General features: G+C 37.6%; 1 protein-coding gene across 2 annotated transcripts in view; it reads right to left on the reverse strand.

Annotated features, from left to right (window-relative positions):
- Positions 1-23380, reverse strand: part of glra1 (glycine receptor, alpha 1) — a 132020-nt gene that overhangs the window by 19957 nt on the left and 88683 nt on the right. For both annotated transcript variants that reach the window (XM_048542972.2, XM_048542973.2), the window contains exons 5-8: positions 19465-19547; positions 8885-9019; positions 5935-6149; positions 2134-2280 (exon numbers count right to left, since the gene is read on the reverse strand). In XM_048542972.2, the coding sequence (XP_048398929.1) occupies positions 2134-2280; positions 5935-6149; positions 8885-9019; positions 19465-19547 (580 nt within the window). The remainder of the gene's footprint in view (positions 1-2133; positions 2281-5934; positions 6150-8884; positions 9020-19464; positions 19548-23380) is intronic.

Raw genomic sequence — 23380 nt, forward strand, 5'->3', positions numbered from 1 at the left:
GGGTGCTGATCAAGTAGGTTACTTTATTTAAGATGGTATCAATCTACCTCAGTGCTGGTGAAACTGTGCTCATTCAGGAAAGTGGAGAGTATTGTCACATGCCCCTGAGTTGAGTCTTACAGATGTTTGGTCAGAGATTAGTTACTTGTCAAAGAATTTCCATCCTCTGTCCGACTCATTTAATGACACTAGTTATTAAACTGGCTTATTTATGCTTCTGATCTGATCAATGGTAACTGTTAGGACATTAATGACAGACACTTCAGCAGTGGTAATGTCACTGAATGTCAACAGTAGTTGGTGAGATTCTCTCTTTTTGAAGATTGTTATTGTCTGGCATTATTGTGGCATGAATGTTGCTTGTCAATTATTATTGCAAGGCCAAATGTAATCTAGGTCTTGCTGCATGTAGGCCCGAGCCTTTTCACAATGTGAAAAGTTGTAAATTGTTCTGAACATTGCAATCGTCAGTGAATATTCCCACTTTTGACCTTATGGAGGAACGTTCATTGATGAAGCAGCAGAAGACAGTTGGCTCTAGAATGCTGCACTAAGGAGTTCCTGCAGTGATGCACTCGGTCTGAAATGATTGTGGTTGTTGGAGGTTAATCATCTTCCTTTGTGTTATTTATGACTCTAAGCATTGCAAAATTTCCTTTTTGATACCCTTCAATGTCAATTTTTGTAGGGCACCTCGATGCCAGTCAGTCCAGTACTACTTTGATGAACACTGTGCTCTCATATAAATTAACTCCATTATTATAATTAAATATGCAGAGAGACTTAGATGATCTACCTCTTAAGCACCTCTGCTGCATGGATTCATATTTAGCTAGTATTGATGGAATGGAAATGCATCCTCATTAGCAACTGTAAAGATTTTATGAAAAGTTATGTTGAAATGATACAACCAAATTTCTGGAGCACAAAATTGCTCATAATTAGTTTTTATTGCATTAAATTAGAAATCTTGCTCAGCCAATACCAAAAGGCCATTTGCCGCATTGCATTTAACACTGGCTGGCTATTTTGTTTACATAGTTAAGAATTCATTTCACTTCTAAAAGTAATTTATCACACAATTTTCTGAGATATTTAGGCAAAACTTGATGTGAATGTTGGTTTTACGGAGAACCCACAAGAATGACTAGATTAGGGAGAAAGCAGTATTGGGTAGAATGAAGATACTATTCTAGGATTGAGTTGAAGAGTTTAAATGAAGTGAGTGTTATTCCACATCTGACTCTGATGTGTACAAACTTGATGCTGTCAATGGATGCAATTATGGAGAAATTCAGTTTCCTAACATTCCTAACATCTTGATGAGCACATTTATTGAACATAAATTAACACACGGTACACCTATTGCCATAAATATAAAGAAAAGAGAATACAATATGAATCCATAATTCTTAACATTGTGAGTACTTAACATTGTGTCAATAAAGCAGCCCAGTACCATAATTTCATAGTTCATTTCCTATCATGATCTGAGTTTAGGCCTAAGTAATTTAAACATAAGTTTAATCTCAGCAATTGTCTCTCCCAACATAATATTTAAAGTTAGGGATGCTTTCTTTCTTTTACCGATTGTCATCACCTTCAACTAGAACCTTTCAGCAAGGTTTCTCAAATTCCGGTTCTCAAGGTTTCATCCCTCCCTTTCTCTGTAACCTTTAGCAATCCCACAACAATCCAAGAATTCTACATTTCCACTAAACTGCTTTCTTGTACATACCTCACTCCTTCCTTCACACCATCGGTGGGTGCACCTTGAAATGTCCAGATCCTTTGCTCCACCAATCCTTCCATTAAAGTTTTCCATTTCTATCTTTTTCCCCAGTAACACTCTAAGTTTTTGCTGACTTCTCCAATAATCTCAGCAACAATTTTAGTCTGATTAGTTTTCTGCGAAGTCTCTTGGTATATATTTCTCTATTAAAGATGCTATGCAAACACTAATTGTAATTCACATTTCTTGGAGACATAATTACTTTGTTCCTCATCTTGGCTTCATATTATTATCTATATACACACAACAAAATAGTCCTCTGTCTCTATCTCTCAAGTTATACCCTAATCAAGTGTGTTTTTGTAAAAAGGTGTCTTTTGTCTTATCACTCTAGTCTGTACCTTGTGCAGGCGTCTTCGCCGGCGAAACCTCAGCAATTCTTTATGTTGACGAGACACAAAGTTAACAGCTGCATATTCCAATAGTGCAGAGAAGACAAAGAGTAAGCAGACAGCCATCCAGATGTCAATGGCTTTTACATAGGATACCTGAAGTAAGGAAAGACAATCATTATTTGTGACGCTGTTATTAGCATCTGCATATTAACCAAACTTTAGTTGCTATTCCATTCAACAGAGTTTCACATGGACAAGCCTCTTGATCATTTTCCACCACAACATAATTTGAGAGGAAAACAGGAAATGAAAGCGCAATTCGATTCGCCAACAAAGACCTAAGAAAACAGAAAAAAGAGATAAACAAGAGATGGGAAAATGGATTGGAAATATTGGGAATGTCCAACTGATATTGTTAGGAATTTCTCACAGATACTGAGAACCGAAGGACAAGAGAAGGCTATGAGCAAGAAAAATTTGTGAACCCACAGCTGGTGCATAACTGCTTCAAACATGGATTTCCCTCTTCTCTACCAAGATATCTCCATCATGATATTGGTGTTGTTATCATCTGAAATGGCTCAAGCAAATCTCTACCTGTAATAATATCATTAACTATATCCAGAAGTCATCTAAATAACTGTCATTCTCCTTTTTCAATTAATCAAAATTGTTTGTAAACATAACAGTTACCCTTGTTATAAAAGCAGCAAATACTGGAAAAAAAGTCAATATATCTAACACTGGAGCAGGTAGTGATATTGACACTGGTCTACACGCTAAAATGCTGTCAAACCTTCTGGAGACTTATGTTCAAAGTGCACTATGACAGATGGTGAAATTGAAATTCAATAAAAATGAGATTTCAACGCTGCACTAGCGATAACCATGCGGCCACTGCCAAAGAAAACCTTTGGTTCACTACAGGAAATGAAATCTACTGTCTTTACCTGGTCTGATCTTATGTCTACAAACCCACAGCAATGTGGTTGGTTCTTAACTGCCCTCTGGGAAATAAATGCTGGTTTATGTGATGCTCACATCTCATGGCTGGATATAATTTTTAAAAAATCCTCTGTGGGCAGACAGACAGAAAGGAAAAGGAAAAGAGTTAAAAATTTTCAGTTCATGACCATTCATTAGAACAGATGAATGCTCTTGACCTGAAATACTAACTGCCTCTTTGAAAAGATGTACAGTAATTCCACTATTTTCTGCTATTATTTCAGATTTATTTTTAGATTAAATTTGGCAGTCTGTACCACATTTGCTATTCCTTGGAAAAAGATTCTTCTAATTTGTAGATCAGAAATTGTTAATATCTGTATTTTTGAGTTCACTGATCACTGTCAAACAAAAGTAATCTACTTCGTCTGGCTTTATCTCAATACGCAACTCCAGTCCATAAAGTTCAAATGGCATTACTATTTCTTGGGTTAACATTAACCTAATCCTGCAGGTCTGTTGCCCCCTTCAGTGCTATATAAAAAATTCCAGTCCAGTCAAATGTTTGATACATTACTTCACACTCAGCTGAAATTTATTGATGGACTTGGGAAACAATAGTGCGTCTGTTTTCAGTCCTAAACTCACCTCCAGTGGGAAACTGATTAAAGGCATGATTTTCATGTGCATGCACCCTTAACTAACATGGAGACTGATCTCCAGCCTCAGAGAAGCAGCCAGTTTCCAGACAAAGTTAGTAACTGGGAGAGTGATTCAAGAGGAACGCACCTTCTCAATTATATTTTGAAACTTTCTCAGAAAAAGTACAATAAATGACCAGCCCCACAGTGGGAGATGGTGGGTTGGGAAGTAGTGAGCCCTTCAGTAGGCTGAACTTTGGCTATATTTTCCAGTCTGTCAAAGAAGGTGGGTGTTTAGTGCTTACAGGGATGCTGACAGCCCAGAATACAACTGGGTGCCCAGCTTCAGACAGTTAACCTGCCCCTCTCCAATCACTTTCAGAAACTGAAAACTGACTGCGAAATTCCAGTGTGTCTCCTCGAACTATTGTTAACAAGGCACCAGTGCAGATGAATTTCCAACCTCCTTGTGGAAGGTGATAACCTTCCTGGCATCGGAACACACCAGCCAAACTGGCAATTTCAGGAATGCGGTGAAGAAAGCCAGCACAATGGTCTGTTTCATAATTTGTAGCCCCGATCCACAGTAATTCTTGACAATAATAGATCCTGAAAATTCATCCTAAAATGTCTTTGCCAATTCTCAACCCATGTGGAAGAATTGCTTCAAAATATTTTCTCAACAGCATACAGGTATTTATCTGCTGTATTGCTCGTAGTTTGTTTGATATGGAAACATCAAATAACCTAGAAGGTTATTTTTAGCACCACTGATCAGTTCATCCCTATTACAGCAATTTCACATATCACTATCCTTTCCTGTTGATCATTAGTTTTTAATCCATATAATCTGTAATTTTGTACCAAGAGACAAAAGTCTGAATTTTCTCGTCATGATGTTGAGCAAATCTGCATCGAGGGACAAAATAGGAGGTACGCATGGCTTGTACTGTACAAGTTTACACTTGCCATTCCATTCTGATTACACTTCGTGTTTCATGGAACAGGAAGGGTGGTAGATTATGAACTGACACTCAACAAATACGGTTTTGAGATTTTTGTTTAAATACGTCTCCCAGACACATTTATCTCAGAGATTGCTGTTTTTAGTAGAGGAGGGTGAGTTCACAAGCCATACCATGTTAAGATGTTTGATAGGCTCAATCTGTTTTTCTACTGCATATGACTCTGCCCTGAAGAGAGAGATGACCATTAAATTGACCAGCATCGTGCAAGTGTTCACTTACGTTAGTGTTACTTTATCTTAAACTCTCCTTCGGCATTCATCAGAATGGAAAATTAGATAATTATGTAAGTAAGGTATACTGGAGTTTAATTTACAGATTGATTTAATGTCCTGAAATCTGCTGAACGTTTGAAGCAGTTTCCAGTATCCAGCAGGAACAGAGGCAATGAGCAATATGACAGCATTGATAAGGCTTTCAAATGGCCACAGAACGTTGGCATTTCCAAATCCCTTTTGAGAAAAAATATTCTTTTATGACCTCTTAACATATAAATAGAATACATACAGTCATACTGTCATTGAAAACACTTCTCATCCATCTAACATGCACTAATCCTGTACCAATAAACAAACAGTCACAAAGTAAAACTATAAAGTAAGATAAGCTTATTTAAGTAACATAAAATGCCAAAAAAGCTAGTATACTTATTTGCAGCTGTATAAACAATTCTCTACAGAGTTAAAGCTGTTAATGAGTCTTGGAACTCCATTAGTTGAAACTTGTTGAATCAGATTCTGGCCACTGCTCCGTCTATTTTATTGATACAGTTGCCAATGGGAATCAAATGAGGGATATGGCCAGAATCTCTAACAAGCGAATTGGGCCCTTGACCCAAGTCATGAAGATGGACCTTATAACCTGCTCACCACGGCATCTGTCAACCTTTGTTGCTGCATTGAACAAGCAGCAAGGCTGACTCCAGACGACTCTAGACTCTTAGACACCAAATTCCAGGTGAATGGGCCGATTTTCCAAAGTTCACAACATAATGTTGGAGGTTATAGCTTGCACCTTATGAGTTAAAGTTAAGCCCATAATGCAGAAAACAAAGATTATGCATTGAATGTTGTTCTAGGTTATATCCATGCAAAATTCCAGATAGAACAAAACCTTAAAACTGAATGTAGAATCTATTAAGCACTTTTGATTTATACAAGACAAGTTTGCCCTTTGCTCAACTTATGGTGTGTTACCTTTGGTAGTGATGCTCGGGATCCTGAGCTCTGAGTGGTCATGGTAAGCACAGTTGTAATTCCTAGACCAACACGTGCTGGTGCTGCATCCATATTGATCCAGAAGGAGACCCAGGACAGGATAACAATGAGGAGACTTGGAATATACATCTGGATTAAGTAGTAACCCATCTGTCTTTCCAGGTGGAAACGTGCCTCTATACAAGTAAATTTCCCTGGAGTGGGGCAGAAAAGTCAACATGACATGAATAATATCTCTAATGTCTTTAAACAATGTCTACATTGGCATTACAATGACATCACCAACACAGGAAATGACATCACCAACCCAAGGAAACCTAAACATATAAATAGAAAGCGGGACATAACACCAGTGCTTCATCGGAGGCTCACTGATGATGTTACCTAGAATGGTGACGAAACATCTGAAAACTAACCTTCCAGCTCAGCGAGCAAACTCACATCCAGAACCTCAACCTGAGCTACAAATCTTCTCAAAACTCGTTAATGTCTACATTGTTTCAATGTGTTTCAGAGAAGCTGTTTGCATTGGCAGTAAGATCAATGACCAGAGAATACAGGTTAAAGATAACCACCAGAAGAATCAGAGGGGAGATGAAAAGAATTTTGTTTTGTTTTGGCACATCCTTTGTTATGATATAGAATCACATGAAACGGTGCAATCTGATTCCAGATAACTTTCAAAAGGGAACTATATATGGGTAACTACAAGTGCAAAGACTTGCAAAGCAACGCAGAAAGAGAAGGAGAGAAAGACCAGCTCTTTTAAGGAGTTAACAGAGACACGGTGACAATGATCTTTCATGCCGTGTGGTTCTATAATTCATTTGGTGACTCTAAGTGGATTAGGGGTGTGTTCAATGGGAGAATGAATCCTTGTACTGTTTAACATTTTATATGTTTATAAGAGGGACATTAGTTTTCCAAGTGAGATTTTGAAAGGCTGAAATTTTGTTTCCATAATGAAGATTTGTTCAGTTTGAAAGGGCTAATTCTCTGACTTTGTCTAGCTGTCACATATCTCACAAATCTAAAATTCACCTTCTTTGAATTTCTGATGATTTGCAACGGCAAAACAAAAAATGCATATTCTGTATACAAATCTTTGACAAACATTTTCAGCAAGCATGCCCCCTAGTCGTGCTGTTAAATTGGGAAAAGATCTCTTTAAGACAAGAGGACCAATTGATATCTGTAACTTAGATGGAAACTTGGAGGCTATAATGTTCTTATGCTCCTTTTGGTCTTGTCCATCTGTCTGTAAGAGGAGATGGGGTTGAGGTGTGCTACTGTAGAAGCTGTAGTGAGTTTCAACAGCGTACAGAAGTGGAGTGTGTCATTTTTTAAGGTGGTGGATAGACTGCCCAGTAAATGATTTCCCTGGACAATGTCAAACATTTTGTTCAGACCTGTCAGATTTGTGCTCATCCAGGCACCAGTGAGTACTCTGGCACACATCTGTTAAGCCTTGTAGATGCTAAAAAGCCTTTGGGTAGGCAGAAAGTGCAGAATTTCAAACCTCTGACCTGCTCTATCACTGTCATTATTTGTGTTGCTGGTCCAGTTGAGGTTCTGGGTAACGGTAATATCTTGAATGTTGATGGTGGAAATTCTATGCTGGTTGAACATTAAGGAGACGTAATGAGGACTCTCTCTTATTGGAAATGGTCATTGGTTGACATTTACTTGCCACTCATCAGGATATATGTGCTGTTATCCAGATCAGGAACTGCAAGTGAGTACTTACGGGCTAATTATCTGAGCTTTTGTGAATGGAACTGAACATTTGATGTACTATTTACTGTATAGAGATATTGCATTCTCCTCTATGGGTTTAGTTAGTTAAACAATGCTTTTTTTCCATTGCATGTGAACTTAAAGGAAATACATTTCTTTAAAAGAATGTACATATATTTGAAAACAAAATCAAGCGTTTTGTTAAAAATGTGTACAGATTAAGAGCAACTATTGTAAACATTGTACCTCCCGCTCCCCCAAACAGAGCCAGACAGTCACAGAGATACAGCACCAAAACAGACCCTTCGATCCAACTCATGCTGACCAGATATCCTATGTAAATCCAGTCCTGTTTGCCAGCATTTGGCCCATATCCCTCAAAACCCCTCCTACTTGGATACCCATACAGATGTTTTTTAAATGTTGTAATCGTACCACCCGCCATCACTTCCTCTGGCAGCTCATTTCATACATGTACCACCCTCTGTGTGAAAAGTTGCCCTTTTTAAATCTTTCCCATCTCAACTTAAACCTATGCCCTCTAGTAACCTGAGTGAATAAATTGGGACAGCAAGTGATTTATCACTCAGTTCCAGATAGATAACAGCAATTTGGTTGCCTCTGGGACCTCTGTGTAAAATTTGGATATTTAGTTAGCAAATTGTCACATGTGGCAAGTGCAAAAATCTGTGAGATGCTAGACCACAACATATAATCTACTGATAAAGTACTATCCATCAAAGCAAAACGACTTAACAGACGCAGAATGCATTGACTCAAAAATGCTGAATAATGATAAAAGGCAAGTTATCTACATTTTTAAAAACTCACTTTGATTCACAAATCTATCAATTAAGTTATGTCATAGTATCATTAATATAATGGAAGGCTGCTAAATGGGAAAAGAAAAAACAAGTTGCAACAGAGAATGTTATCAACTCTGTAACTGGAAGGTAAAATCTATTGCTCGCACTATGCTCAAACATTGAGCCTCCTGCGTTAAGCACTTATGCACAATTGCTGAGAAGATACTTTTCACCGTGTCACTGATCTGGCATCTTGATAACTATGCTAGTGACAATGTTTCTGGTTATAACACTTGCTGAGAAGTTAATTTTTACTGTCCTTATGATCTGTGTTATGGCACCTTGATCATTGTGTTGGTGACAATGTTTCTGGTTATAATACTGACCTGTATTATAGTGCTTTGTGCAGTCTCTTAAATCTTTTTCCTCTTGGAGAATAAACTGTGGTAAAGTTAATCCTTCAGCTACCTGTACAGCTTTTTCATCCCACTGAAATATCAAATCATTCATGGTGTATCCAACTGAAGGACAGAAGGGGGAAAGAAATTTTGTTACATTTGCGTAAGCAGCGCAAAAACCTAATACTACAATACTAAATATTAGCAAATTCTCACAAGATTATAGGAATAACTTAGAAATATGCTTAGTTGCCCCATGGGCTACTTTTGATATTTCTGTCAATAAGTTTTTTGTAAATCTGGGGGATTTATGAATTTATTGCTGCTAATTATAACAGCCTAGAAAACAACTAAGGAAAAATGAGCAGTTTCCTTAAATACTACAAAAAAGTATAATGAGTAGGGGATAGAATTAGAAAGCTCATGCAAATGGAAGTGCTTATAAGATTTGTCACCTAAAGGTAAGTCACTGAAACACATTGGCTTTTTCTCAGAGGCAGAACATTGGTTTAGATGGCAGGGAGGTCCGCAAAGACCAAAGTTAGGGCAGTCAACATTGTTTGCAAGTGGTGGGATTGGCAATAGATAAGGCGATAAAAAGCAAAATACAGCAGACACTGGTAATCTAAAATAAAAACAGAAAAAGCTGGAAAAACATCAAATCTAACAGCCTCTGTAGACCACCCCAGGCCCTCTCAAAATATATTAAGAAGGTAGCCTGAGACCTTAATTTTTCTTATTTTAGAGGTAAGTGCAAGATGCTGCATTTAAGATGCAATTCAACTGGTCAAACTACCAGATTGGAAGCATAACATACTTTATTCAGTCCGAAACTCACCTCCAGTGGGAAACTGATTAAAGGCATGATTATAAAATACAACAAAAGAAAGAATAAGAAAACGTACTGGCTTAGCTGTAACTATATTGGAAAAATTAACAGAGTAATACATTAGTTAGATACTAAATGGTAACTGTTCCAATATAGTATCATTCCTTAAACACATTCTTAGCAAAAGACAAATTCAGAAAGCAGATTATCTCATGCGCAACTCCAGCAGCAGGAAGAGAGCTCCCAGCTCTTGGCTGAATTGGGAGAGGGAAAAATAACTTCCACTTCTTCAAGATTCCAACAGTAACTGCTACTAAAATGAAGAAACTAAAAATCCTGGTTCTGTGAGAGCCTGACCACAGCCATTCAGGCTGTTTCGATTGTTTCAACTTTAAAGTCCTCACCAAGCTGTTTCCTTTATCAGTTTTCCAAATAGACAGCTTTGCACCTCAGTTTTAAAATTTCTTTTTATTAAAAAAAGGACAAAATAATCTCTTAACGTCATAGTATCATTACAGGAGAGGCAAAGAGAGTTAACATTTTGAGCCCGAGATAACAAGGTGTAGAGCTGGATGAACACAGCAGGCCAAGCAGCATCTTAGGAGCAGAAAAGCTGACGTTTCGGGCCTAGACCCTTCATCAGAAATATACCTTGTTATCTCGGATTCTCCAGCATCTGCAGCTCCTATTATCTCTAACATCTTGAGCCCAATGACTCTTCTTCAGAACTGAAGAGGGCAGTAAAGTGATGGCTTTAATGTTGTTGACAAAGAATTATGAGAAGCTTGTGGACAGATGATGAAATGCCTGTACCAAAAAACGGAGGTAGTCCTAATGATGGTAAAGGAGATATGTTGTTGCAAAATATTTGTTGATGATAATTGTGAATAATAGAAAATAGATCAGCTCTGCTGAGAGCAACACTGTGCCATCAAAATGCTTGGTGCTGGGAGGAGGGGAATGGATATTAAAAATAGAGGACAGTGTTCATGTTCTGACTTTTTTGAACTCAATGTTGAGTTCTCAAAGTTGTACAAAGGAAAATGAGGTGCTTTTCCTCCAGCTTGTGTCGACCTTCACTGCAGAAATGTTAGGACAAGAGCAAGATGGGGTATTTAAATGGCAGGCAACTACAAGGTCAGGATCATTCTTACAGAGAAAACAATGGAGCTCCACAAAGTGATCATCCAGCTCTCTCCAATGAAGATGAAACTGCACTTTGAGCAGTGGAGACAGAAGATGAGATTTTAAGAAGTGCAAGAAAATCACTTCTTCACTTGGAGGCATGTTTGGGTCCTTGGACAGCAGGGAGGGAGGATATAAAAGGGAAAAATGCTGCAAGACCAAGTGTTGAGGTTTTTCTCAAAAGCTGACAGAGGAAATTTCCAGCAGCTTTATTTAGGAGTAGTATTTTGGTGACAGCTGTCTCTGCCAATCATCTCTTGATATAGACTGGCCAAAATTAAGTCAAATCAGGTTATTGCAATGTAATAACCTAGTGATATTATTTAGGTAACTTTCTGGGAACACACTTTTAATTCATTTGTGGCAGATGCTGGAAATTGAATTCAACAAAATATTAGAAATTAAGAGTCTAATGGTGAGCATGAAACTGTTGTCAATTGTCAGGAACAGCCCAGATGGTTCATTAATGTACTTTAAGGAATTAAATCTGTCATCTTGACCTGGCCTACATGTGCCTCCTGGCTCACAGTAATGTGGTTGACTCTTAATTGGCTTTGGCACAATTAGAAATTGGCAAGAAACTGACCTAGTCATGAATGAATGGAAGAAAGGGGTGGGTAATAAGTGCTAGCCTAGTGAGTGATGCCCACAGACCATGAACAAATATATTAAAAAAGGAAGCAAACCCATGTCTACATCTCTGAGAATTTTGGTGTTTATTGTAGAGGGCTACCTCTTACATTGGATCATTAAAGTATTAAAGACTAACAGCGACAAACAAAAAACCCAAAGGAACAATGGAAAGAAGACACAATAAAAGAAAATAAGAGATTTAAAACAATGCCAAAGAGAGTAATATCAATGGAAATTGCTGTAAATTCAAAGCAGGCATGGGAGGAAACAATATATTTTATAGGTTGAGGAGCCTTTGATTCAGTCTTTCCAATATTTCTTATTTTGATTTCAGATTTCCAGCATCTGCAACATTTTATATTTGAAAAAGAAAATAAAGTTGGCATGGAGTAGCATGATAACAAATAAAATTAATTATGGCAGTTTTTTATAATTGTGCCTGATGGTAATACTGGGCAAGTCAGACCCTAGGTTAAAACCTGGCTTCATAGATCATAAATTTAAAATGTGAAGTTGGTTACCATGGTGGTTAGACGCTGAATATATTCACACAAGACTGTCAACGTTCTTTAACAAAGAAAATGAAACACAACATATATATGTGTATGGAAGTTTTAATAAAACATGTTTCAACGTATTTCCAAGTAATATCCTTTACAGATATTCAGTCTCAGTGAAGTATCACTACTCCCTTAATGCTTTAAATTTATCTGGGGAACCACTACAATGCAGAAATTTGAAACAAACTTCTATATTTTGCCATAGCCATGAAGAAATCCAAGAAAGCCTTCATTTTTTCTTCTCTACGTACGACTTGACCTTATGTCAAAACATAGTCCAAATAAATCAATTTCACTTTCCAAATTCACATTTAATCAAACATATGTCTAACTTGGCTCTTTGAAACTGATAAAACAGCTTGTCTAAGTAGTGTACGTATTTTTCCAAGGTTTTCCTGAACACAACCAAATCTTAACTGCAGACAACGTAGTTGCATAATCCTTCAGTAACCTTATTGTTGATCGTTGAAATGATGCTGGTGCATTTTTCAATCCAAATGGCATACTTTATATTGATAAAGTCCATCAGGTGTTCCAAAAGCTAAAACCTTCTCTGGCTACAGGCATAAATGGGACACCAAATATGTAATAAAATATTCCAGTCCTCTCATTACCACCCTCCAATTATGGAATCAATGTAGACCAGCCTTTAATACTGCACTGACTTTACAGTAATTGTTACACCATCTTTACAATACATTTCACTTTAGCATTACATTGAGCGTAAGCACCACCTAGCATGATATGGGTCAATAATGTTGCCCATCATTAACTTGATATATTCTCTTATTTGAGCTCTGGGTTGCACCTGTAAGGATGTTGTTTTATGTTTGAAGCATAAACATTGCATTAACATTCTGTGCAGCCAATTATGTTTGTCTTGACATTTTTAAATATATTGATTTATGTGTCTGCAGTAGCTTTCATAAGTCACTTTGATTGTTTTCTGGAAGGTAGTATAGCATTCTAGCTAGCTTTAAGGCACTTCCAAATTAACCAGACTAATTACTGGAGGGTCAGCTCTTGAATTTTCAATTTCTAATTCATTCTAGTACTTGTATTTCACTTCTTTTTTTTTTCACAATTGTAGTGCTCTTCTTATACACTGAGCCAGTATGTTTGGTTGCAGATGTTGTGTCAACCTGCTTGGTAAATCATTAGTGCACCTCCAGTGAAGTGTTGGTGTTCTGTCCTGCTTGTTATTTATATGCATCTGGTTTGCTGAGGTGGTTGGCATCACTTTTGGTTCTATTTTTCAGTGGTTTGTATATCGGGTCCAGATCAATGTGTTTGTTGATGGAGTTCCTGTTGGAATACCAGGTCACCAGGAATTCCCTGGTGTGTCTTTGTTTGGCTTGTGCTATTATGGATGTGTTGCCCCAGTTGAATTTGTGTCCTTCTTTGTCTATGTGTATTTGAGAAATCTTCTCAAAAACTTTATAAAAACAACTTTGAAGTGCTCTTCTGTTTGGACTAACTTCTATGCCATTGTATCTCTAACATACCAACATGACTCGCTCACCGATTTTCCCTCCACTCTGAAGTATTGAGCCCATATTTCACATAATTTAAAATGTTGATGTAATGGAGCCCAGTGAACCTCACATCAATCATAGACAGTAAACAATACTAATGTGTTGTCCCCAGAGGCAAAATTCTGACCTTTTTATCTGCTGTAGGTTCTATTGTTTATTGAACACATTTCAAGTGCTTTTTGGCAACTCACATACCTTGTTTAGTTTTTCTCAGAAACCTGGCTCATATTTTGAGAATGTTGTATCTCAGTTTTGGTTTATAAATGTTTCTTTAAACAATCCTGCAGGTTTATTAGTAGCATCCTTGATGAAAAATTTTAACAAATAAATTCCTTTATCCCAATCATTAAGATGTTCTTGACAATTTTCCTTAACATTTGATGTCATTTTCCAATGCTCCTTGAGTTTGTGAATGATAACCAGAACTTGTAAATTGTTTCCTTTCCAAACTATTCGTTACATTGAATACTTGAGATGCAAAATGTGAACTTTGATCAGATTATATTTTTGATTTTTGCTGTAATTTCCTTAAAGGCACTGCCTGAGGATATCTTGTTGACAGATCCATGAACTTTAAAACATATCAATTCCCATTTGGTTTTAGGTAGGGGTCTTACACAGCGTCTTAATATCCTACTAAATGGTTCTTTGAAAGCTGGTATCAAAATTAAACATGCAGGTTTATTTGTTGGTTGCAGTTTCCCCGTTACCTGACATATATATGGCCAGTCAAATATAGACACAGCTTTATTTAATCCTGGCCAAAAATATGTTTTGCACTGTAATGCTGCATTTTTGTTATACCTCAGTGACCTGCCATTGAAATTTCATGATTCACTCATAAAATGTCATGACAATACTCAGGTAGGAATATAACCTGGTGATCAACTTTTCAATTCCCATTTGTTGATATCGTGGTGGCCTTCGTTTCCTCAATAAGACTACCGTTTTTTATAGAATCACATTCAGGTATTCAGCCTAATTCAATACGTGAATCAGGTGTTTTGAACTTTCAGCTTAAGATCTGTCCTTTGCACTTCTATTAAAGAAGATAGGTTAAACATCTGTGGCATATCCTTTACCTTCATTCTTCTTATTTGAGCTTTTTAAAAATAGTGTCAGATAACTGAATTTCTCAGCCACCTCCGTTATTTATAGACTTCTCATTTTCCTGTTCATTTTATGGGCATAAGATCTAGTCAGAACACAGCCATGATATAATCCAAGATATTCCTTGTATTACATCTCGGTTGCTTTTACATCTATTGGTTGTCCCAGCACCCTCACTGAGGCCAATATTTTTGTACCAGCTGTAGTAACGAGATCAACCTGCTGGACCTCACAGAATATTGTGGCTGTTAATCTGGTTCAATCAGTAAGCCCCGGCTGACAGATAAAAAGAGGAGTGCCAGAGATTCAGGTATTTTTAAAGCTGCCTCTGTGCTAAAGGCAGTAGTAAAGCCAAGGACTGTTTATGTGGAAATAAAGCATGACTTGATAATGGGATATCAGCTTCTGTGGAATTATTTTATTCGTCAGTTTATTCCCCTGAGATAAATCAATTCATACTAAAGGAATTTGTTGTACTAGTTTAACTTTACATTTTCCATTTGTACAATCGCCCTCTAAGCCAACTACATAAAAGAATCAGATTATAACCTTTATGGAGACTTGTAACTAAGTGTTTTTCTTTCATTAATTGCTCAAGAAGACAAATTGCATGTCAGCCAGCATCAGTGAATGAATTGCTCAAGTGTGTCTTAATATCTTTATTGGCTGTCTTCTTTGATTAGAAGAATAAGGAAATATTTCCCCCTTTGAAATAAATTATTCAGAAGATCCAATGGTCTGATTATCTTTATCAATGATCAATTAACTATTTTCTTGACCGCTTTGAATCATCAATCCTTTCCTAATAGGTTTCAAGGCAAAAAACTCAATTTTTACTACTGCAGCCGTTGCAATACCCATTTCCTTCCTGATGTACCCTTTTCTATGAATTCCTCAGGCATTCTAATTTTTGCAATTTGTCTCCCATCTAACTTTTAGCAACTGAATTTAATATGCCCAGATTTATTACAATGAAAGATTTTTTAAAAGATCAGTTTTATGTTCCACTCTTTCTACTTTATTGTTTTGGTGTGATTCTGTTAGCTCATGAAACTAGTACCTTTTCTATTCTTGGACTATCCTACTCTCCAGTTTCCTTGGTGGTTTTCATAAAACTATTTCCTCCAATGTAACTGTAACTATGTACTGGACATAGATTTCTAGTTAAATCAAATCACTCATTACAATTGAAAAACATTTACTGAACCACTGTGTCTTCTTTCTTTCTTTTTTATGAGGTTCTCTCTAGCTTGGTTACATCCCAGTTGATGGTAATACATGACCAGTCAGATGCTAGAAAACTGTAACTTGGTAGAGCATAAGCTTACTTTTCGGGTTGTGATATTTAACCACTGTGCATACTCACACAAGACTATCAATGCTCTTTAACAAAATAATACAAAATCATTACACAAAATAACAAAAATCAAGCAAACAAATCCATGTATAGAGTAAGTTAAAAATGTCTTAATATACTAGCATGACAAAGTTACAATATTTACCCCAGCAATGTCCTTTACAGATACTCAACCTCAGTGAAATTTCACTCCTATCTTAACTTATTAGCTTTCCATTTGACAGATTTTTTTTCTTGGTATTATGGCCTAGAGACTTCTTGCCTGATTAAAATCCAATTTTGAAGTGAATTCAGATGGATAGTGCCCCTTGGACTGTTTTCTGAGTCTATCATAAAATTTCAGCTTTGTAAACATTTCATTAGTTCAATTCACCACGTATCCTGTTAGGCACTTAACTGAAATCACATGATTTCTTGGAACTTATCTAGCTCGTTCTCTGTTCCAAATGACCTTCTGACTTCACAGATCTGAAAACAGACATCTATGTTGGCTCTACTTTTAAAAATCAAATTAATAAAATGACAGTAAAATATTTTCCCACTTTATCACACAAAGAATAACATGGTGGAGAAAGAGAAAAAAAGGGAAAGAATTAAATGAAACAACGTCACAACAGGGAGAACGTTGTAACAAGCACTTCTTCATATTATTTTCATACAAATGTATGAGCAACAAACAAAAGCAAGCCTTTCGAGCTTGTTATGCTTTTTAATAAAGTGTGAGGTCACACGATACCAGGTTATAGTTCAACATGTTTATTTAAAATCACAAGCTTTCAGTGTGCTGCTTCTTTGTCAGGAGAAGTGGGGAGAAGGGTCACATCATGGCCATTCAATAAGATCATGGCTGATCTGATATTAACCTCAACTGTACTTCTTTGCATATCCTGATAGCATTTCCTCCCTTCAGGGTCTCATCCGTGTCCCCTCATTTTATCACATTCCACAAACCTTGAGATATCTACACTCATCTAATGCTGGCCTCTTGAACAAATTTTTAGTGCTGCACCACTGATAGATGCACCTAAGCAGTGAAATATGCTCCAAACACTCCCACACTATCTTGCTTTCTGCTTTCAGGACTTTCCTTAGAACCAAGCTCTTTGACTAAAGTTTTGTCACCTTACTTATTAATCCCTTTTGTGGCTCAATGTCACACTTAATTGCATGATGCATTTGTGAGATACCTTGAGGTATTTTGTTCAGTTAATGATTCTATATAAATAAAAGTGTTGTTTTTGCTCATGCTCTTAACAGCTCCATCCTGAGACTCAATTGAAATAATAATTTCAATATCAACAGCTAAATCATGGAGAATGTGGTTAGTTTTGGTGATTAATACTAAGTTAGTTAATTTTAGATCAGGCAGAAAAAAGAAGGTATATAGATGACATGGTGTAGAGCTGGATGAACACAGCAGGCCAAGCAGCGTCAGAGGAGCAGGAAAGCTGATGTTTCGAGCCTAGACACTTCTTCAGAAATTTCTAGGGTCTTCTAAGGAGAAGAGTCTAGGCCCAAAACATCAGCCTTCCTGCTCCTCTGATGCAGCTTGGCCTCCTGTGTTCATCCAGCTCTATGCCTTGTCATCTCAGATTCTCCAGCATCTGCAGTTCCTACTATCTCTGAAACAAAGAAGGTATAATTGAGTTTAACATTTCTGGCTGAGGGAGAAAAAAGTCAAACAGATTTCTTATTCAACCCCAGCAGAGCATGCATGAGAAGGACATTTAGTGAGGTAACATTGTGTTCAGCTAATATTTCACCATAGTCAGAAGTGATTATTTGGCTCATTAGACAACGTGTGCACGGAGTCTCTACGATAATGTGACATTGAAGGAGACAGTGGGTATGAAGAATTATTTCTAATAAGTGACAGAAAGAACAGAGCGCAACAGAATAGAGAATACAAATAACTGGAAAGTTTGATGTTATCAGAGGTTAACCAGTAATATAATACACTAAAAAAAACTACACAGATACTGAGTGTTACACTGACTGTAGTAACAACAGAACTAGAACTGGCAACCAAAAAGATCAATGAAAACTATCAATGAGTAACAAAGTACATGGAATAGGTGTAGTGGTGACTTCACTGCATTTATAGCCCAGAACCCCAAATTAATGCTCTGGTGACATGTATTCAAAGCCCGCCATGGCAAATAGGGAAATTTGAATTCAATAAACGATCTGGAATAAAAACTGGCCCAATGGCAATCACTGCTAATTGTCATTAAAAATCCTGTCTGTTCACTATTGTCTTTCAGGAAAGGAAATCTGCCATTTTTACCTGAACTGGCCTACCTATGACTCCAGACCCACAGAAATGTGGTTGATTTAACTGAATACTGGCCTTGTCAGCACTACCTGTACCCGATGAACAACTTTTTAGAAAAAAAGCTCTTTTTACTGACAACAAGAGAGCCTAACTACTTGGTGATGACACAGTTAAAACAAAGCATCATTACGGATAAAACCACAGGAGAACAACGAGACTAATACAAAGCAAAAAAAAAGAAAATTTGTGAAGAGCAGGAACATGGTGTAGGTGCAAGTAAACGTTTATAATTTTATAACTTAACTCCTGATTATGCAGCAAGAATGCTTTGGATGGAAGATGATTCCTACTCTGTCTAGCTGGGGCAGTTGCATCCTGGCAGAAGGATCCCTAATCTTTGCTGCTTAAAATTGCATTTTCTCAAAAGTTTTTAAATTGTTTCTGGCCAAAAACATTGCTTTGAGAACAATTGCCCAAGGTCCTTGTTTATTACATCTTTCAGTAACCAATAACTATGCCAAAATTGATTATCATGTGCCTGGTAATGATCTTAATGTTTGAACTAAAGGGTCGAAAATTGGTAGATGTTGTTGTCCCACTTTAAATTCACATATCATTAAATATATTTTATGTAGTTGTGCCTGTGCTCTACAAATGTAAATGGGTGCATGAGACATGGTAGGGTACATTCTATAAATATTATTAGCTCCATTCAACCCAGATCAAACGGGTCTCGTCCATATTATAAATAAATGTTTGAACAATACAGCAATACTATTAATCAATCTTGGGTCACATGCAGCGGTACTAAACTGAAATATTTTACAAAAGTGCTTTAAGTTCAATCTATAGACATCGGCAACAGTCATGTGGTGGCCAGTTAGCATCCATTGTGTTAAGTAAATCACCTTTATGACGTGTTAATTTTTGAATTAATATTGAAATAACTTTACGAATAGAGAATAAAATAAAACAGAATGTTCAGGAGAAACAAAGCTAGTACGGTTATATCTGTGGAGAAAAATGGAGTTAATGTTTCAAGTGCAATGACTCCTCATCAGACAAAAGAATAGAAAATGCTTACAGCTTTCAAGTTGCATTATACATGTTTGCACATCCATTGGGAAGTTCTTCAAATCCATGGGACAGGAAAGACTCAGTGTTAACCTGAGAAGAAATAAAGAATTATTTTTACATTGGGTTTAAAGGTCAAATTAAGTGGCCAAAGAACTGATTGGCTGGGATTGACCTTACAATATTTGAAACTAATCTTAACAATCAAATGAACAAAGAATAGTAGCATAAGTGAACACAACATTGATCAAATATTTAATACAAGACAATTGACTAATCCATTCTGAATGCATTGTGCGGATTAGCACTACAATTCACACCATGCTATCTCAACTATTGTTCCTGGGTCTTTCTGCAAGGTTATGGTTGAATGTTGAATTAGTAACACTAAGGAATGAAATCTTTCCTGTGTTCCAGGTTATTAATAACAGGAAAGTATTATTACCTGTGCTACTTGATGAAAGCAGCAGATCGTAAATTGATCTATGCTGGGCTACAGCTTCAGCAGATTAATTTAAATGAAGTGGATACAATTTGTGGAACCGTGCTGGCCACAATGATGGTTTCACCTCTCTCTGCAATATTGTGGTTATCTCAAGCAAGTTACTTTGGACAATCCCTCCCAAGACTAAAGCTATTTACTCCTACACTAGGTAATACATTCATTTCTCCTTGTCAATATTCTAGTCACACCCTACTAATTTTTCCTTTTTTTAAACTAATGTTGTGCTCTCAGTGTCAAATATTATTGCAATTAACAGCCTGCTGTAATTAATCATCTCTCCTTTTTATATATAATAACACAAGCAATTGGTACAATTTCTCAGCCTGATGTTGTTTGTTCAATAAATTCCCTATAATCATTGTGATGACTCCACTGTTAGTTGCATCTAACATTGCTTTAGACTGTTTTGATCTCCTTTCTCCAAGAATTCTGATTTTTTTCCCCTCACATACATATGCACATGCACATTAAGGGCACCATCCACATTAACACTTTCATTTTTATTAATCTGTGGAGCATAGGCATTGCCGGTAAGGTCAGCTTCAATTGCTTGTCCTTAATTGCTTTAGAGAATGCAGTGACGAGCCACCTTTTTGGGCTAATCTAGTCTGACTGGTGAAGGTCCAATATTGGTGAAGGATTGCTGGGACTTTACACTGTGCCATGAAGGAATGGCAAAACGTTTCTCAAATTACCAGGGTGTGTAACTTCAAAGGTGTCTTGAAGATGATGGTAGTGCCATGCATCTGCTACTCTTGACCTTTTCGGTAGTGGAGATTGTGGGCTAGGGAGGCGCTATCAAGGAAGCTTTCACCAGTGCAGTCCAATGGCAATGGAAAGAGTCAATGTTTCAAGTGGGTGTGTTGTCTTGAATATTATTGAGCCTCCTGAGCTACACTCCTCCAGGTAAGTGCAGTTTATCCCATAATTCTCAAGACTTGTACTTTATATGAGGTGCTAAAGCTTTATGGAGTGGAAGGTAAGTAATTAATCCCAGAATGCCCAACTTCTAATCTGTTCTCGCAGTCATGTACTGATGTAGTTGGCCTAGTTAAGTTTCTGATCAATGCTGACACCAGGGTGGGAAATATGACAATGATAATGCTAATGATATCAGGAGGGGATTGTTACATTCATTCTTTCACAATAGACCATTGCCTGTCACTTGTGCGAATGCTACTTTCCACATACAGTCTCAGTCTAAGTATTGTTCAGGACTTTCTGAATGTTGGCAGTATCTGAGGAGCTTCAAGTAGAACAGAATACTTTAAAGTTATCAGTAAATATATCTACAATGAAACCAGGAATGGAGTGATCCTGGCAGAACCCCAGTTGAGCTTTAGTGAATGGACCATTACTGCACAAGTAATGTTTGCTAGCACTGTCACGACCTATCTTCGATAACTTTGCTGACAATTAAGACTAGGCTGATGGCACAATAGTGATTAAGTTGAATATGTCCTGCTTTTGGAGGACAGGACATCCTGCACTACTTTCCAATTCATAGGTAGGCACCATTGTTGAAGCTGTTCTGGAATAGCTTGACAGCATAAGGGCACAGTGGTTAGCGCGGCTACCTCATAGTCCTAGGGACCTGGGTTTGATTCTAGTCTTGGAGACCTGTCTGTGTGAAGTTTGCACATTCTCCCTGTCTCTGCATGTATTTCCTCTGGATGCTCTGCTTTCCTCCTACAGTCCAAAGATGTGTAGGCTAGGTGGATTGGCTACGCTCAACTGCCCCCTAATGTACTGTATACAAGAATAATATTATGGCTACTGCAGGGTTATGGGTACAGAGTGGAGCTTTGGACCTGGGTGATATGTTCTTTGGATGGTCAATGGGCTGAATGGCTTCCACCTGCACTGTAAATGTTCTATGACTAGGCCTACTTCTCCAGTACACATCTCCTGTACAGGCAGGGTGTTGAAGTCAGAGCCATTAGCTGGCTCTTGATATCATGAAAAGTGAACTGAATTATCTGAAGGCTGGTCTTTGTGATGGAAAGGGCTCCGGTGAATAATTTACTCAGTATTTCCGGCTGAAGATCGTTGTAAACACTTAAGCCTTGTGCTTTGTTTTTACAAGCTATTCTCTATAATTAATAGGATGGGTGGGCATTCATGGTATCTCCTTCTCCCATTTCTTATTTAAATTTCTGCAACATTTAATGACTAATTGTGGCACAACAGCACAGTTCTGTTATATAAATACTGTGATTAAAAGAGCAGATGCTGGAAATTCTGCAGTGAGTGATTCACCTTTTGACATCCCAACGTGTGTACACCATCTGCAAGAACAAGTTTGGACTGTGATAGAATATTCTCCAATTGCCTGTTTGAGTTCAGCTCTGACAAAACTCAAGAAGCTGAACGCCATCCAGGGCAAAGCAACCCACTTGATTGGCTCACTGTCCATTAGCATCAATTTTCATTCACTCCACATAATTGCAGCAGTGAGTTATCTGCTACAAGATGTATTGCAGCAACTCAGCAAGGCTTCACCAAAAGCACCTTTGGAATCAGCGGCCTTTCATACCTAGAAGGGTAAGGGTAGCAAATGTATAAACACCACAACCTGCATCTTCCCCTCCAAGGCACACACCATCCTGACTTTGAGCTTTATCACTGTTCCTTCACTGTCACTGGGTCAAATTTCTGACAACACTGGGACAATACTTGACCTTCACGGACAGCAGTGGTTTAAGGAGGCAACCCACCACCCCTTCTCAAAGGCAATTAGAGGTGGTAAGAACTACATCTCATAAATGAGTGAGAATAAAAGTCCACTGTTTATATGATCACTTTGCTCTGTCCATTATGTGATGTTACTGCCATTTAACATGCATGAAGTCCTGTATTGTGTGTTTGCAAGGTGGTCTTCTCATTCTTAGGTATTCCTGATACTGCTCCAGGCGCGTGGTTCCATACTGCTCAATGAACCTGGGTTTGGCCCCTGACTAACTGCTATTGCAAAGCAAAGGATATGCTGGCCATAAGGCTACTCAAATTACAGTACAACATCATTCTGCAGTTGAAACCCACAGACATTCCTGGATACCTAATTGTGTGTTATGAAATCTGTTCAGAGTCTGAAATCTGGCTGTGTCACATACCAGATCGTAGTTCTCTGTGTGCTGACAGGACTTTATCTCAGAGGGCTATCTAGTGGTGATTGTCATGAATTTGACAAATAAACTGGTGAGCACAAAACACTTTTTTTTCATATTGGTTCTCTCATCATTTGCTCCAGACCCAGTCGGGCAAATATGTACTGTAGGACTCAACCAGTTCATGAAACTACCAATCCATTCTTGGTGACGTACGCTGTAGTTCCCCACCTTCAGTGCATTATCCTACTGGTATTCAATATGGAAATCTACACTTTCATTGACTGAGATGTAGCAATGGTGGGCAATGATCA

Source organism: Stegostoma tigrinum, chromosome 13 (genome assembly GCF_030684315.1).
Source record: "Stegostoma tigrinum isolate sSteTig4 chromosome 13, sSteTig4.hap1, whole genome shotgun sequence".
NCBI classification, from domain to species: Eukaryota; Metazoa; Chordata; class Chondrichthyes; order Orectolobiformes; family Stegostomatidae; genus Stegostoma; species Stegostoma tigrinum.